Source organism: Prionailurus viverrinus, chromosome B1, assembly GCF_022837055.1.
Source record: "Prionailurus viverrinus isolate Anna chromosome B1, UM_Priviv_1.0, whole genome shotgun sequence".
NCBI classification, from domain to species: domain Eukaryota; kingdom Metazoa; phylum Chordata; class Mammalia; order Carnivora; family Felidae; genus Prionailurus; species Prionailurus viverrinus.
This window is the reverse complement of record NC_062564.1, coordinates 102,899,123-102,913,161: the sequence shown is the minus strand read 5'-3', so window position 1 is coordinate 102,913,161 and position 14,039 is coordinate 102,899,123. Positions and strand designations below refer to the sequence as shown.

General features: G+C 39.7%; 1 protein-coding gene across 1 annotated transcript; it reads right to left on the bottom strand.

Annotated features, from left to right (window-relative positions):
• Positions 1-12,484: 12,484 nt before the first annotated feature.
• SMIM43 (small integral membrane protein 43) lies at positions 12,485-12,676 on the bottom strand. Its single transcript, XM_047856992.1, has one exon. The coding sequence runs from the start codon at positions 12,674-12,676 to the stop codon at positions 12,485-12,487; it is 192 nt and encodes a 63-aa protein (XP_047712948.1).
• Between the last annotated feature and the right edge of the window lie 1,363 nt (positions 12,677-14,039).

The window sequence follows — 14,039 nt, the reverse complement described above, 5'->3', positions numbered from 1 at the left end:
AGCTCTTCTGTTACCAACCAGACACCCAGGGAACCTGAGGTAGAACTCTGTTTCCCAGCCTATTTCTACTCATCACTGTGTTGGCCTAGACTACACGACTAGGTTTCTGACTCAGTTTCTTTGCCTTGCTCTCTAATTCTGGTGAGTCCAGGAGGCTTACCCTTTGCTCTGTTCCACTGGGCCCAGCTTCCTTTAGTTCCAGCTGCTGATCCATACTAAATGACCCACGTTCCAGCTAAATGCTGACCCATCTGATTGCCAGATACGCAGTGTTACCTATTGCGTGTCTATGTGTTTCTCTGTAACAGATACGAAACCATGGAATTCTTGTTTGTATGCAGTTTAAATGTGAATAGATAGACCAAACTGCCCTCCAATGTATGTATTCCAATTCCAACTTCTACCAGAGTATATGAGAGGACTTGTTTTATCCACACGCACCACTTTTTAAGTGGAATATTATCAAATTGGAGGACTTCCAGAAGAGAGGAATCAGAATGGTAGAGCTTTATTCATAATTACCAAAACTTTGAAGCAACCAAGATGCCCTTCAATAAGTGAACAGATAAACAAGCAAATTATAGTACATCCATACAATGAAATATTATTCAGAACAAATAAAAATAAATAAAATTTTGAAATTATCAAAAAGAATAAGTTTGAAGCAATATTTCCTCTTTTATATATTTCAAATTTCTATAACAAAATTTTACACAATACACATACCCAGAAATTCCATATCTAAGATCTTATCCTATAGCTACATGGACATATTGACTAAGGATTTGTGTCAAAAATTATTCAGTGTTGTTAGGAATAGCAAACGCCTAGAAACGAATAAATATCTATTAAGTAAGAGTTGGATAAGTAAATTATGCTTCCTTTCCACATGGAATACTAGAAAGCAGTTAAAAAGAGGCAGCCCTACATGCAGAATGTAAGTAAGCTCCATGAAGAAAGGAATTATCTTTTTTGCTCGTGAATATATTCCCAAATAACTAGGGTTGTACCTGGTACATAGCGGGTGCTCAAGAAGTATTTACTGAATGGGGCACCTGAGTGGCTCAGTCAGCTAAGCATCCAACTACAGCTCAGGTCATGATCTCATGGTCCATGAGTTCGAGCCCCGTGTGGGACTCTGTGCTGACAGCTCTGAGCTTGGAGCCTGCATTATAACTGTGTCTCCTTCTCTCTCTCTCTGCCCCTCCCCTGCTCATGCTCTGCCTCTCTCTCTCAAAAGTAAATAAGGGTTAAAAAAATTTTTAAAAAGAAGTATTTACTGAATAAATGAATAGGGAATATTTGTTGCATTTTTTAATACAAGGTACAAAACAATGTACATATAATGTGGCTTTATTTGTGTGAATAATAAAGATATATACACATGGGTACTTCATATACACCTGGGTATATAATAAAGATATATACACATGGGTACCCATATACACATGGGTATTTCATAAGTTTAGAAGTACAAATAAGAACCTGGTAACCATGAAGAAGAAATGGAGGCTGGTAGTTAGGGAGGGAAGTGCAATTTAACCTCATCGTGTTCCTATTTATGAATAAAATAACATTCTCCAAGGGAAGAAAAGAAAATATCAACAAAAAAATCAATAAGGAACTAAAGAATGCCCTAATAGAAAGAAAGGGCAAGATATGAATAGGAAACTCACAAAAGAAGAAAGAGAAATTAACAATGTTCAAACTAAACAAAATGAACGCTAATAAAAGCAACACATGAACACTTTTTTACCTATCAAATCTGTAGACTAAAAAGATCCTCAAAACACACAGTTGGAAAGGGTAGAGGGAAATGGGAACACTCATTCACTGTTGATGGCAGCGTAATTTGGTATATCCTTTCTGGAGGATAATTCAGCCTCAAGAATTTGTAACACAATGCACACTAAAGTTAGTTAGATACCTCCCTTACTTTAGCACAAGCTATCTAACTTCCAAGAATCAAACATATGTAAAGGTTGTTTGTACAAAAAGATTCAAAGCAGTGTAGCTTATATATATATGTGTGTGTATATATATATATATATATATATAAGCAATATATATATATATATATATATATGAGCACACACACACAAACATATTAAATATATATACTTGTTTACCACTGGAAGACTAGGTAAGTAAATTTTAGTATGTATATTCAATGAAATATTATGCAGACATTTAAAATTATTTATCTATATGCTTTTGGATTTGGAAAACTGCTCAAAGCATGTTGAGAAAAAGAAAACAGGTCAGAAGAGAAAACAACAATCATTCACATTAAAAAATGAAGAGAAAAATATACGAAACTTCAGCAAATATAATAAAGGTTAAACATTAGAAGTATAATTATTTAAATTAGTAATAAGATAAAAGACAAGAATGCCCATTATCACCAGTAATATTCAACAACGTACCAGCTGTCCTGGTCATTATTATATGAAAAGAAATGAAATAAACTGCATAAATGCAGATTATAAATCAACAAGACTCATCATTTACATAATATGATTGACCGCCTAGAGAATCCAAGAAAATCACTGAAAAAATAGTATTACAATACATAGAACAGTTTAATAAGTTTGATTCTTAACTTCTTATGTGAAACACACACACAAACACACCCCCCCCATAACAATAGCCAAGAAATTTTTGAAAAATGAAGATCAAATGAGAGAGATAATTGTTCTATCATAGTATTAGTTATGGACATTAAACAGTATGTATATATAATTTTAAACTTCAGTAAGATGAAATAAAAAACAAAGTTAAAACACATACAACTCACCAGGAGAAAACAGTTTCAACTTTCAACTGACAAATGATTAATAACTATATGCATGTAGTTGGTGATTGTATATATACAGTCATCGGATAGATGCATTATGTATATAGTCATTATATATCTATAGTAAACATAAATTACATATAAAAGGATAAACAACCTATTTTAAAAATGGGTAAAGGGTATGAATAGGCACATAGAGAAGAGGAAATTAAAGTGGCCAATAAACATAAAACAAGAGGAACAAACTCCCTTATAATTTTTCAAATTAAACCTATAAGGTTTTATTGTTTTTTGTTCACTATAGTGGCAACTTTTTTAAAGACCCATAATGTCACATACTGTGGAGAAGTGGATAGATATATTCTGGCACCGTCATTTAGGATGGAGACTGTCCATATCTATTGACTCTTGAAATTTCTAAACCAATTGACCCAGAAATCATAATTCTGTGAGTACAATCTTAGAAAAATTTGCAACAAACTTAATGTTCATCAATACTATACATCTGTTAAATAAATTGCTGCAGATTCTATATAATTTAAAACAATAAGGATGATTCTATTTTTATTAAAACTTTTAAAACATATGTTCCAGTTCCTGCTGCTAGAACGAATCTCCCAAGCTTAGTGACTTAAAACAACTAGGACTCAGACCAGGCACAGTGAAACTGGCTGATTTCTATTCCATCAAGTCTGGAGCCGCAGCTGGGAGGACTCAACACCTGGGAGTTATTCACCAGCAGGGGCCCTTGACTAGAACATCTACATGGGGCCTCTCTGCTGAGGCTTCTTGATAGAATGATGATGGCTGCCAGGTAATCCTATCTTACATGGTAACTCAGGGCTTCAAAAGTAGGTATTCCATCAAACAATGGAGAAACTGCATTGCTTTTCTGACCTAGCTTCATGAGTCAGACAGTATCATTTCTGCCACTTTCTGTTGTCACAAGCCTGCTCAAATTCAAGGAGAGGGGATCTAGACTCTCCCTCTCAATGTCAAATCACATTGTAAGAGCATGTGAAATGGGAGACACAATGGTGACCATCTTTTTGAAAATACAGCCTGCCACAACGTATTAGAGAAGAAAGCAAATTGCAAGGTATCCATGGTCTGATGTCATATATATATATATATATATATACCTTTTGTGTATCTGCACGCAAATGTGCATAAATGTGACTGGATAACGATGCATGGCGAATACACAGAAAATCGTTTCAAAAGATATACCTCAAACTGTTAATGACAGTTAGCTCCAAAGAGGGGAGTGGGATTACACAATTGGAGATAGAGGGAACCATTCACTTTTCTTCTAATGGGTTGAGACTCTGCAGTGAGTTCCAAGGTGAGATGTGTAAAGAACAAAAAGTAGTATGTCTGGAAAACTGCACACAAGTAAAAATGGGACATGAGACATGATTTGGTGCCAATCAAACCATCCCAGCTAAATTTCTAAAAAGCATGGTAAGATATAAGACGGCCAAATGTCAGATACCACTGAGGGAGGGGAAAACATCAAAATGGATGGCCTAATACTTGAGCCAGGCAGTTCAATCTGTGGCTAATACTAGGTTGGTAACAAAGATGGGACTTTAGCAACACATGAGCTTCTGTGCTGTGTTTTTTAGCTTTCTAGCAAAAAGCCCCTTTTATAAACTACAGTTTGGTCTCAACTGTAATAACAGGAAGAAAAAGCTTATTTCCTAATTATCCAGATATGTAGAAACACAAGGACATCCCTTTTCACCAAGTGCTACCCCAAACCTAGATTCAGATTGTGGGTGGAACTAGGATTGAGAATAAAAAAAGCACGGTATTGGGGTGGGGTTCTCTTATTGAATTTGACTATTTTCAACTAAAATTACTGAAGCTCCTTTATTGTGTGTAGATCCAGACTTTAGTAGTTTATTATGAGTTCAGTTTCGATAACGTTTTGTAGTGAATACCAAGACTTACTATAAAACTACAGTAATCAGGACAGTGTTTTATTTGCATAAGAATGGCCTTACAGAGCCCAGAAATACTCCCACACTTATATGGTCATTTTGTTTTTGATGAGGACGCCCAAGCAATCCAATGGGGAGGGAAAAATCTCTTCAATAAATGTGTAGAAAAACTGTGTATACATACGGGGGGGGGGGGGGGGAGGGCGGGGGGGAAGAACCTTTTTTAAAAAAAAATTTTTTTAACGTTTATTTATTTTTGAGACAGAGAGAGACAGAGCATGAACAGGGGAGGGGCAGAGAGAGAGGGAGACACAGAATCTGAAACGGGCTCCAGGCTCTGAGCTGTTAGCACAGAGCCCCACACGGGGCTCAAACTCACGGACCGCGAGATCGTGACCTGAGCTGAAGTCGGAGGCTTAACCGACTGAGCCACCCAAGCGCCCCTAATGTTTATTTATTTTTGAGACAGGGAGAGACAGAGCATGAACGGAGGAGGGCCAGAGAGAGGGAGACACAGAATCCGAAACAGGCTCCAGGCTCTGAGCTGTCAGCACAGAGCCCAAAGTGGGGCTCGAACTCAGGGACCCCGAGATCATGACCTGAGCGGAAGTCGGATGCTTAACCAACTGAGCCACCCAGGCGCTCCTAAAAAGAACCTTAATCCTTACTTCATACTGTATACAAAAATTAATTTGAGATGGATAATAGACATCCTAAAAGTTAAAACTATAAAGTTTCTAAGCTAGAAAAAAAAGTACAAGACAATATTTTTGTGACCTAAAGACAGGCAAAAGTCTCTTAGAGAAGGCAGAGAAAATAAAAAAGATAAAAGGAAAAAGTGGCTAAATCTAACTTCAAAATTAAAAATACCTCTTTTAAAGACATCGCTACAAAAATGAATAGGCTAGCCACAAACTAGGAGAAAACTGCTGTAAAGCATACATCTCATAATTCAATAGTGTCTAGAAATAACAAGCATTTCTATAACTCAGTAATAAAAAAACAAATAACCCCAAAGAAGGCACAATAGAGAAACAAAATCTAAGTGATTCTCAGTATAGAAGAACCAGATACTTGAGGAAAAAATTACCCCAATACCATCACCACCCTTGTATTTTATCCAAACTCCAAATACAATGAAAATATTATTTAATATTTCAAAAGGACAACATTAATTGGCATACAGACATGCCCACTAAATCTGATATAAAAATAAATACTTCCTTCTATCCATTAATCTCACCCTAATTAACTCTTTAAAAATTATGTGTAATAATAATTCACACACACAAAAAGCTGAGTTACATATAATGATTTTTTTTATTTCACAGCCTTTTATATTTTTAAAAATATAAACCACTAAGTAGTTTGAAAAACATACATGGAATAATCATTTAGCAGCCACGATACTACAAAAATAAAGTAAAACAGAATTAAGCATAACAGAACAAAATAATTCCCGCTGACTCACCCTCACTAGGAACACATAATGTTCACCAGGAATGCTAAATGGACCATCACCACCATTTTTCCATCACCAATTATCACAAAAATCAATCACAGGACCTATTCCCAAGAGATCACTGCATTTATACAGAAATATGTGCAATGTGCAGATATCAAGTTAACATCTTGAATTTAGTTCCAAGATACCATTTTTCCTTTTCTCTGGGAGACAAGTTCAATGGCAAGGTGGAACAGTGAAGACCATGAAACACCAAACACATGACTGGCCCAAACCCCTCCCAGGTGGTTGGTGAAACACAAGAAAAAGAAGGTTGAATACTGGAGCTGTACAATACAATAGCCACTAGTCACATATGGCTATTTACATTTTAATTATTTAAAATTAAATAAAATTAAAATTTACTTCCTCAGTCACACTAGCCATATTTCGAGTGTTCACTAGTTACACATGGCTAATGGCTACCATAATGGACAGTGCAAATATAGAACATTTCTGTCACCACAGAAAGTTCTTTTGGACAGCCTTGGATGTGGGAAGTGTTTCTTCTCCCTTTGCTTAGGCAGGATGTAGGCTGATTACGGAAGCAGCTTTGAGAAGCAAGTCTTCTCCCAGGATATTCCTAGGTTGGTGGTGGAGTCACAGAAGGGAGTAAAGTAGCCTTTCTTTACATAGATTACCTTCTCCTATATATGAAAGGGATGATCCTTTTAGGGGATCAAACAAAAACTAGACTCCACCAAAAATCTGTAAGGAAAATTAGAATACGTGAAGCAGATGGGAAAGCAGCAAGGTAGAATATTCTTTATCCCATTCCAAACCTCCATAGATTATGTCCACTGAGGAAGCGTACAGGTTCCCAGGGTCCTCCTCTAGAAAATCCTGATGTAGGGCAAGCCAATGGCTGATTGCGAAAGCCAGTCCTGGCAGGTGTTTCATGAAAAAACCTAGCATGTCTTCACTCTGCTTACTGTCTGAGCAGAGCAGTGTTGCCTGGAGTGTTGTTAGTTGTGAAGGAGTTGCAGTTTTGATCTGTTTCAAACGTTATGCTCCTTTACAACCGTATTTTGTAGCCAGAGCACAGACTGCTACTCTGTTCCCCAAAGATCCACAATCATCGTTTTCCTTAGATTTCCTCAGATTTTTTTGTTGAAGGCTGTTTTATGTCCAGCTACAAAAACTACATTTCTCATGCAACCTTGCAGATATAACACAGTCTGGCCAATGAGATGTAAGTAAAAGTTGCTGGGCTGCTGAGAAAGCTCTTTAAAAGGAAGCCGACTCAAAATGGTGTGCCTCATTTCCTCTTTCAGCTTCCTTCATCTTCTTGGGGGGGGCTGCAGCAACCATCTTGGGACCTATGGGAAAAGCCAAGGGAACCTCAGGGGCCACCTTGGCCCTGACACCTGTGAGCTGCTGAACCAACACCAGCAATAGTTTACCCCCGACCTCCTTGTCACATGAGAACGAAACAAAATCCCTACTTTGTTTAAGCTACCCTTAAGTCCAATAACTTCCTACTGAATTACCGAGAGAGCAATCCATCTTGGTTCCCAATAGGAAAGCAAGATTTCCATCTTAATGTAAAAAACAAAAAAACAAAAACAAAAAACCAAGGGGTGCTTTGGTGGCTCAGTCGGTTAAACATCCGACTTCGGCTCGGGTCATGATCTGGGTTTGTGAGTTCGAGCCCCGCGTCAGGCTCTGTGCTGACAGCTCAGAGCCTGGAGCCTGCTTCAGATTCTATGTCTCCCTCTCTCTCTTTGCCCCTTCCCTTTTTTTTTAATTAAAAAAAAAAAACTTGCCAGAAGGATCCATATATATATTCAATAAAGTTCAAGTAACTTCAGAGAGTCATAAAAAAAATCAAGTTAAGTATAAAAATTTTAACTTCAGGGGCACTTGGGTGGCTCAGTGGGTTGAGTATCAGACTTTGGCTCAGGTCATGATCTCACGGTTCATTGGTTCCAACCCTGCATTGTGTGTTGCACTGACGGCACGGAGCCTGCTTTCAATTCTCTCTCTTTCTGCCGCTTGCCCACTTGTGCTCTAGCTCTGTCTCTCTCAGAAATAAATAAACACTAATTTTTTTTTTTTAATTTTAACTTCAACCCATCCACATCTACACAGCACAACAGTGGAAGAAAATTATTAGGCTTATTACATAAAATAGCTGCTAAGGAAAACAAGAGGATTTTTAGCTGAATTCATCAGGAAGTTTTTTCTGAATGCCTATTATATTCTAACTACTGTTCTAAACATAGGTCGGCCCTTCTGATCACCCAAATTCTTATGTGGTAAGATGCTAACTACTCAGATAATTAACCAGATTATTATTTAATCTGTAACTTTATTTTTTGTGGACAAAGTAAGAAATGTAGAGTTGATAATTCATTTCACTGATTCAAAACAAAACAAAACGAAAACAAACAAAAAACAAACAAATAACAAAAATCAACTGCAAGGATCTGCAACTCCATTTTTAGTTAAAAATTGAGTAAGTGACACAGATGCCTGACAGTGATTTCCTAATGATCCCAGGATTTTAATTGTGGTTTTAGCTATAATAAGTACACCTGCCCCAGAGTAGTTATAAAAATTAAAACCAAAGTATAGTACTCTGTAAATACTTTCTATGTATTGCACTAGCACCATTAGTATTCTAAATGTCCCTAGATTAGCAGGTATGAGTTAGAAGAAGTAAATATTTACCACTATCCTAAATGGTTAACTATATACAATGTTTAAATTGGGGGCCATTAAAAAAAATTAGCTCTTTTGCACTTATTTTGAAACTGTAAACAAAATTGGAAATATGAAATGTCAAGCTATAAATGGGGATGTTGCATGTAAAACAACTCACCTAGTTCCAAGTTTCCACCCCTGCAAGTGAACCAAAAACAAATCCTGGCAACCTGTCATTCCCAGAAAAGCCAGTGCATGGCACACTCTGGGTAAATTTTCTCTCTTATTCTGTGGAACTGCACCAGATGGCATCAGTCCTGCATGTACAGCTGTGCCCTAAAATTGAAGTTCAGATATAGGAGTCTACTTTATTAGACATTTTAGATTTTGCAGGTGTGAGTGTGATGTCATTCTCATTCAACTTAAAATGGTTATCTTTCCAAGTGGAACTGCTGATTCACTGTATTGACAGGTTTGAAAATCAGTGAAACAATCAAGATTATTTACCCTAATAAAATTCGAAGTCATTTTAAACAACTGAAATTTAGACGCAACAATGAAATAAGAACACCTGACATAAAATACTAACATTTCATAATAACTGAATTATAGCTCATTTCCTTATAATGTAAGAAATTCAACTCAGCTTCTAACATTGCTGAAGAGTCACTAAATACCTTCTATTTGAAATAGAACATAAGAATCTTCTATAATCAAGTTACATTTGAATAATGAGCCGTTATTTTAAATGTTCCTTATTTTTCAAATGTTTTAATGCTTAACGCACATGCGTAGCATCTTTGAAAATCAGTTTGGGATAGGATCGGAATGTGGTCAGCGGATGGAGCAGCCAACATGTACAAACTGGGAAACTAGAGCATTGTGGGTGTTAGAGCATTAGATCAAGAATACATACAGATAGAAAAAAAAAAAGTGAGTTCAGAAGTAGTTCTAATTTGGGAGGTCAGTCTTTGTTGAGTTTTGGAAAAATGATGATTGAATAAATGAATAGAAAAAGGCAGTTCAAGTACAGGTGTCAAAGTTTCAAAAGCAGAGTGCCTAACCAAGCAGGGGTGAGGCAGGAGAACAACAGCTGCAAGTTCTGGGAGCAAATGTGAAGAAGCTTAATTCCCAGATTTAGGGCCACATTCCAGGCAGGCAGTGATGGAGTAACAGGAATAAATAGCTTTTTGGTTTTTGTTCTTTTTTTTTTTTTTGCCTATTAAAATGGCAACTTAGTAATTAATAGATTACAAGGAGGGTATAAAATGGCACTGGGCACAAGATAGAAAAGTAACCATTCCTTTCATGTCCTTTCAAACAAAGTCAGTAGAACCACAACCCAGATTAATCCTGGGATGGCAGCACACTACTCACCCTCAGTTCTCCAGAGTCTCCTCTCTAGAAGAGTCAGGGCTCGTTTACACCTCTGGACACCAGTGGCACTGCTAGGAAGATTAAAGGATTACAAAATCAAGAAGTCAAGGAGGTGGTTAAAATAATTTTCATTCCAGTTATTAATAAAGTACGAAGCGATTGTTTTCCATCCTTGTAAACAAGTATAATTGCTAATTAACTACTCCTGCACTCATCTTCAGTGTCCATATTAACCATATAACCCTATAGTTAAATGCCACTACGGAGGTGTCAACCAATTAGAGACCTATTGTTTAAAATACAAGATAGAGTCACTGCAGTTGATTCTGGGATTCAAACTGGAAATTCAAATGAAGTCATACTATAGCTCTGATAAAGAGAAGGATGGATAGACAGAATTATATATATTTATATATAGAGAGAAATATATGCGTATATATACACATACATACACACACCTATACTTCATTAACAACAGGTCTGTTCAAGCAAAGTGAAATAGAAATATGGGAAAGTATCTGAATGTCTCAGCCAAATAAAAAAAAATTCCCCATAATTATGTTTACCTACATGAAACTATTTGTCCTTACCTTGAATTAACAAAGTAATTGTCTTCTGCTTCACTTTCATATTATCAACTTAGGCAAAACTTAGTATTTTGTTGTTTTTATCCTCTCTACATGGTCATTTTACCTCAAATTAATAAATATTTTCAAAATTCAGTCATGACATGGACAGCTTATCCCACCTTAATGTGACTGACCCAAATCTTCCCTTACTGAAGACAAAAGATACCTGCATTACATATTTCAACTCCTAGACCCCCTGCACTGTTTTCCAAAAGAGTAGAATGTTTATTAAAATTGCAAACACTCCTCACATCCCATTCTAATTTCTACGCTCCTCTGCATAGACACTGATTCTTGCCCTGAGTTAGGAATCAGTTTGGCTCCTCAGTTCTAATAGAAGTTCATCAGCCCTAAGTGGGAGAGAGTTCTTTCATTGCTCCCATTTCCTCCATCTCAACCTCTCACGTTTTCAGGCCCTGGGTGTTCAGAAGTTTAGCAGTAACCAGGGACAAAGTGTCATCCGGGGCGGTGCCCTCTTACCATTGGCAGAAGACGTCCATCTCGGGTTGTTCAGGTCCCCTCTGTGAAGGGTTTCCCATTACCAACCGGAGCTGCAGTTGCCGCCTTCAAGGCACCAACCCAGGGCAGCAGCTTGACTCCAGAACTCGAGACAGCAAATATCGAGCAAAAAGCATCTGGAAGATGAAACTCTTATTTCCCCAAAGTGACATTGCCTGGAGAGTGCTTAGGGCACATTAATGAGAAGTTTATTGCTGCCGGTCAGTCTTCTCGCAAATGGTCTAGTCATGTATTCTGAAAAGACATCCTTGCTCCTCCGGTCCTTTTTCCTATTGCCCTAAAACGTGTAAACAGTACCTCTTTTCACCGGCCCTCCAGAGCAACCCCAAGGCACCTCTCAAATGACTTCTAAGTCTCGCCGTCCCGCTGTTCCAGATTCTAAACCCACCCGGTGTGGCAACTCTGTAGCCACCAACCGGGTCGGTGGCTAGGAGAGGAGCAGGATTTAGAGGAAGATAGGCCGCTGCCAGACGAACCCCATTTAGCCTCTACCAAAGGGCAAAGATATTTAAAGCAGTATTCGGCATACTTCAAGTGCGCACTGTTTCCTCCAGCTCCCTGTCCCAAAGCCCATACTCTAAATAATTTGGACATTTAGGTTGACATTCGATTTTTGGAATCAAATTTGGTATGGAAGGTTGGGCTGAATTATCCGAATGATTTAGCTTGCCATCCTTTGGGAACAAGCTAAAATGCAGTGGGACTGGGAAGAAGAGCTTGCAGGCGCCCAAAGCCATTCCGGCTCCAAAGGCTGAACGTCTCTCTTTCTCCCTCTCTCCCCACCCCGGAAAAGCTGAGGGTCCATTCCTAAGAGCACAGCGCTAGCCCAGACCCCATACACCCACCGTGCCTGGCAACAGAGCGTGCTTCAAGCCCAGAGCCTCCCCGAGGGGCCGAGAAACTCGCCCCTCCGCAGGCCCCTTCCACCTCCGAACGAACCTGCCAGCGCTACCACGGAGCCTAGCACTGGAACCTGGGTGGCCACGCGGACAGAGAGTCGAGGCTAAGACCCAGCCTGGCGCCCGCGCAGCTCCGTGCCCTCCCGCTAGTGCCCGCGCCTTACGGGTCACACCGCTTGCTCTCGGGAGAAGCCCCAAGGCTCCCGGTGCAGTGAGAGACGCCCGGGCTGGAGCGCCCCAGCCGTGCTGGCCACAGAGTTCTTCAGCTGCTTGATGACCACGAAGAGCAATAGGAAAAGTAAGAAGAGCAGGAAGAAAAAGAGCGCCAGGTAGAGCAGAAAGTTGAGCTCCCACTCCATGCTGGAGGCGCCGGCGCTCGGTGGTTGTGCGCGCTAGGCGCGGATAGCAGCTGGCGGACCAGGCTTGCCACCCGCTCTCCCACCTCCGAGTCTCCTCCGCCCCCTTACGGGCGCCCGGCGTTGGGCGCCTACTTCTCGGTCCGTGCTCGGCCTCCCCCAGTTCGGAGGAAAAGCGCCAAGGAGCTGGTTAATCCCAGCTCCGCCTCTCCCAGCAGGCACGAGAGCCTCCCGCCTCACTGAGATCCTCTCCTGCGCTCTTGGGGACGTGAGCGGATTTTTCTAGGAGCGAATTTAGCGGGCGGGGACGCCAGGAGAAGAGGTCACGGCTCAGTCTCCCAAGGGGTGTTGGGTGGGGCTGGTGTTTTGCAAATGATTTTAAGATTTCCACCCCCATCAACCAATGGGTCCCTAGTCCCCTCCCTTCCTAATTAATTGATTTCTGGATATTTTCCCCTGTCCTGGTTTTCCCAGAGGGAAAACATGCCATGGCCCAGAAACCCAAAAGAATTAAAGGTAGCAGTGAAGGTGGGGTCTTAAGGGATGACTTCCTTCTGTGAGATGACTTCATGGTGCCTGCGTGAATTCCAGTTCAACCTGCCTTGCTCTTCAGAGTGGCACACGTACTCAGTCCAGAGTGCTCTTTTCTATGGACAACAGGCCACTTAGAAAAGCATTAATAACAGGGGCACCTGGGTGGCTCAGTCGGTTAAGCCTCCGACTTCCGCTTAGGTCATAATCTCATGGTTCCCGAGTTCAAGCCCTGCGCTGGGCTCTGTGCTGACAGCTCAGAGCCTGGAGCTTGCTTGGGATTCTGCCTCTCCCTCTCTCTCTAACCCTCAACTCTCTCCTCCCCCCGCCCCGCCCTCTCCCCAAAATAAACAAACATTATAAACATTAAAAAAAAGGAGTAACTGGCTGGCTCAGTAGGTAGAGCCTGAAACTCTTTAAAAAAAAAAAAAAAAAGGAAAGAAAAGCATTAACAACAAAACGCATTTCAAAAGCTATATTGTACAAAGCTTCACAGAATGTTGACTTGAAATTGAATTTCCTTGGTGGAAAGCAGAAACAATACAATAAACAATTACTTGAAATGTTCGTTTAAGTCCCTAACACCTATCTGTATTTGGTTAAGATCACCCATAGCTATATGGTGTAGCTTTTAAAGAAATCCAGTTTATCCAGAGCTGTGTAACAAATTACCCCAAAACTCAATGCCTTAAGACAACAGAAACATTGGTTCTCTCTCATAGTTTCTGTGAGTTAAGAGTTTGGTAGCACTTAGCTTGGTGATCCTGGCCTGGAGTTTCTTACGAGGTTAGGGTCAGATGTCAGGCAAGGCCACAGTCACCTGAAGGCTTGTCCG

Coding starts and splice junctions, on each gene's coding strand:
- SMIM43 (XM_047856992.1), bottom strand. CDS start 12,676: ATGGAGTGGGAGCTCAACTTTCTGCTCTACCTGGCGCTCTTTTTCTTC.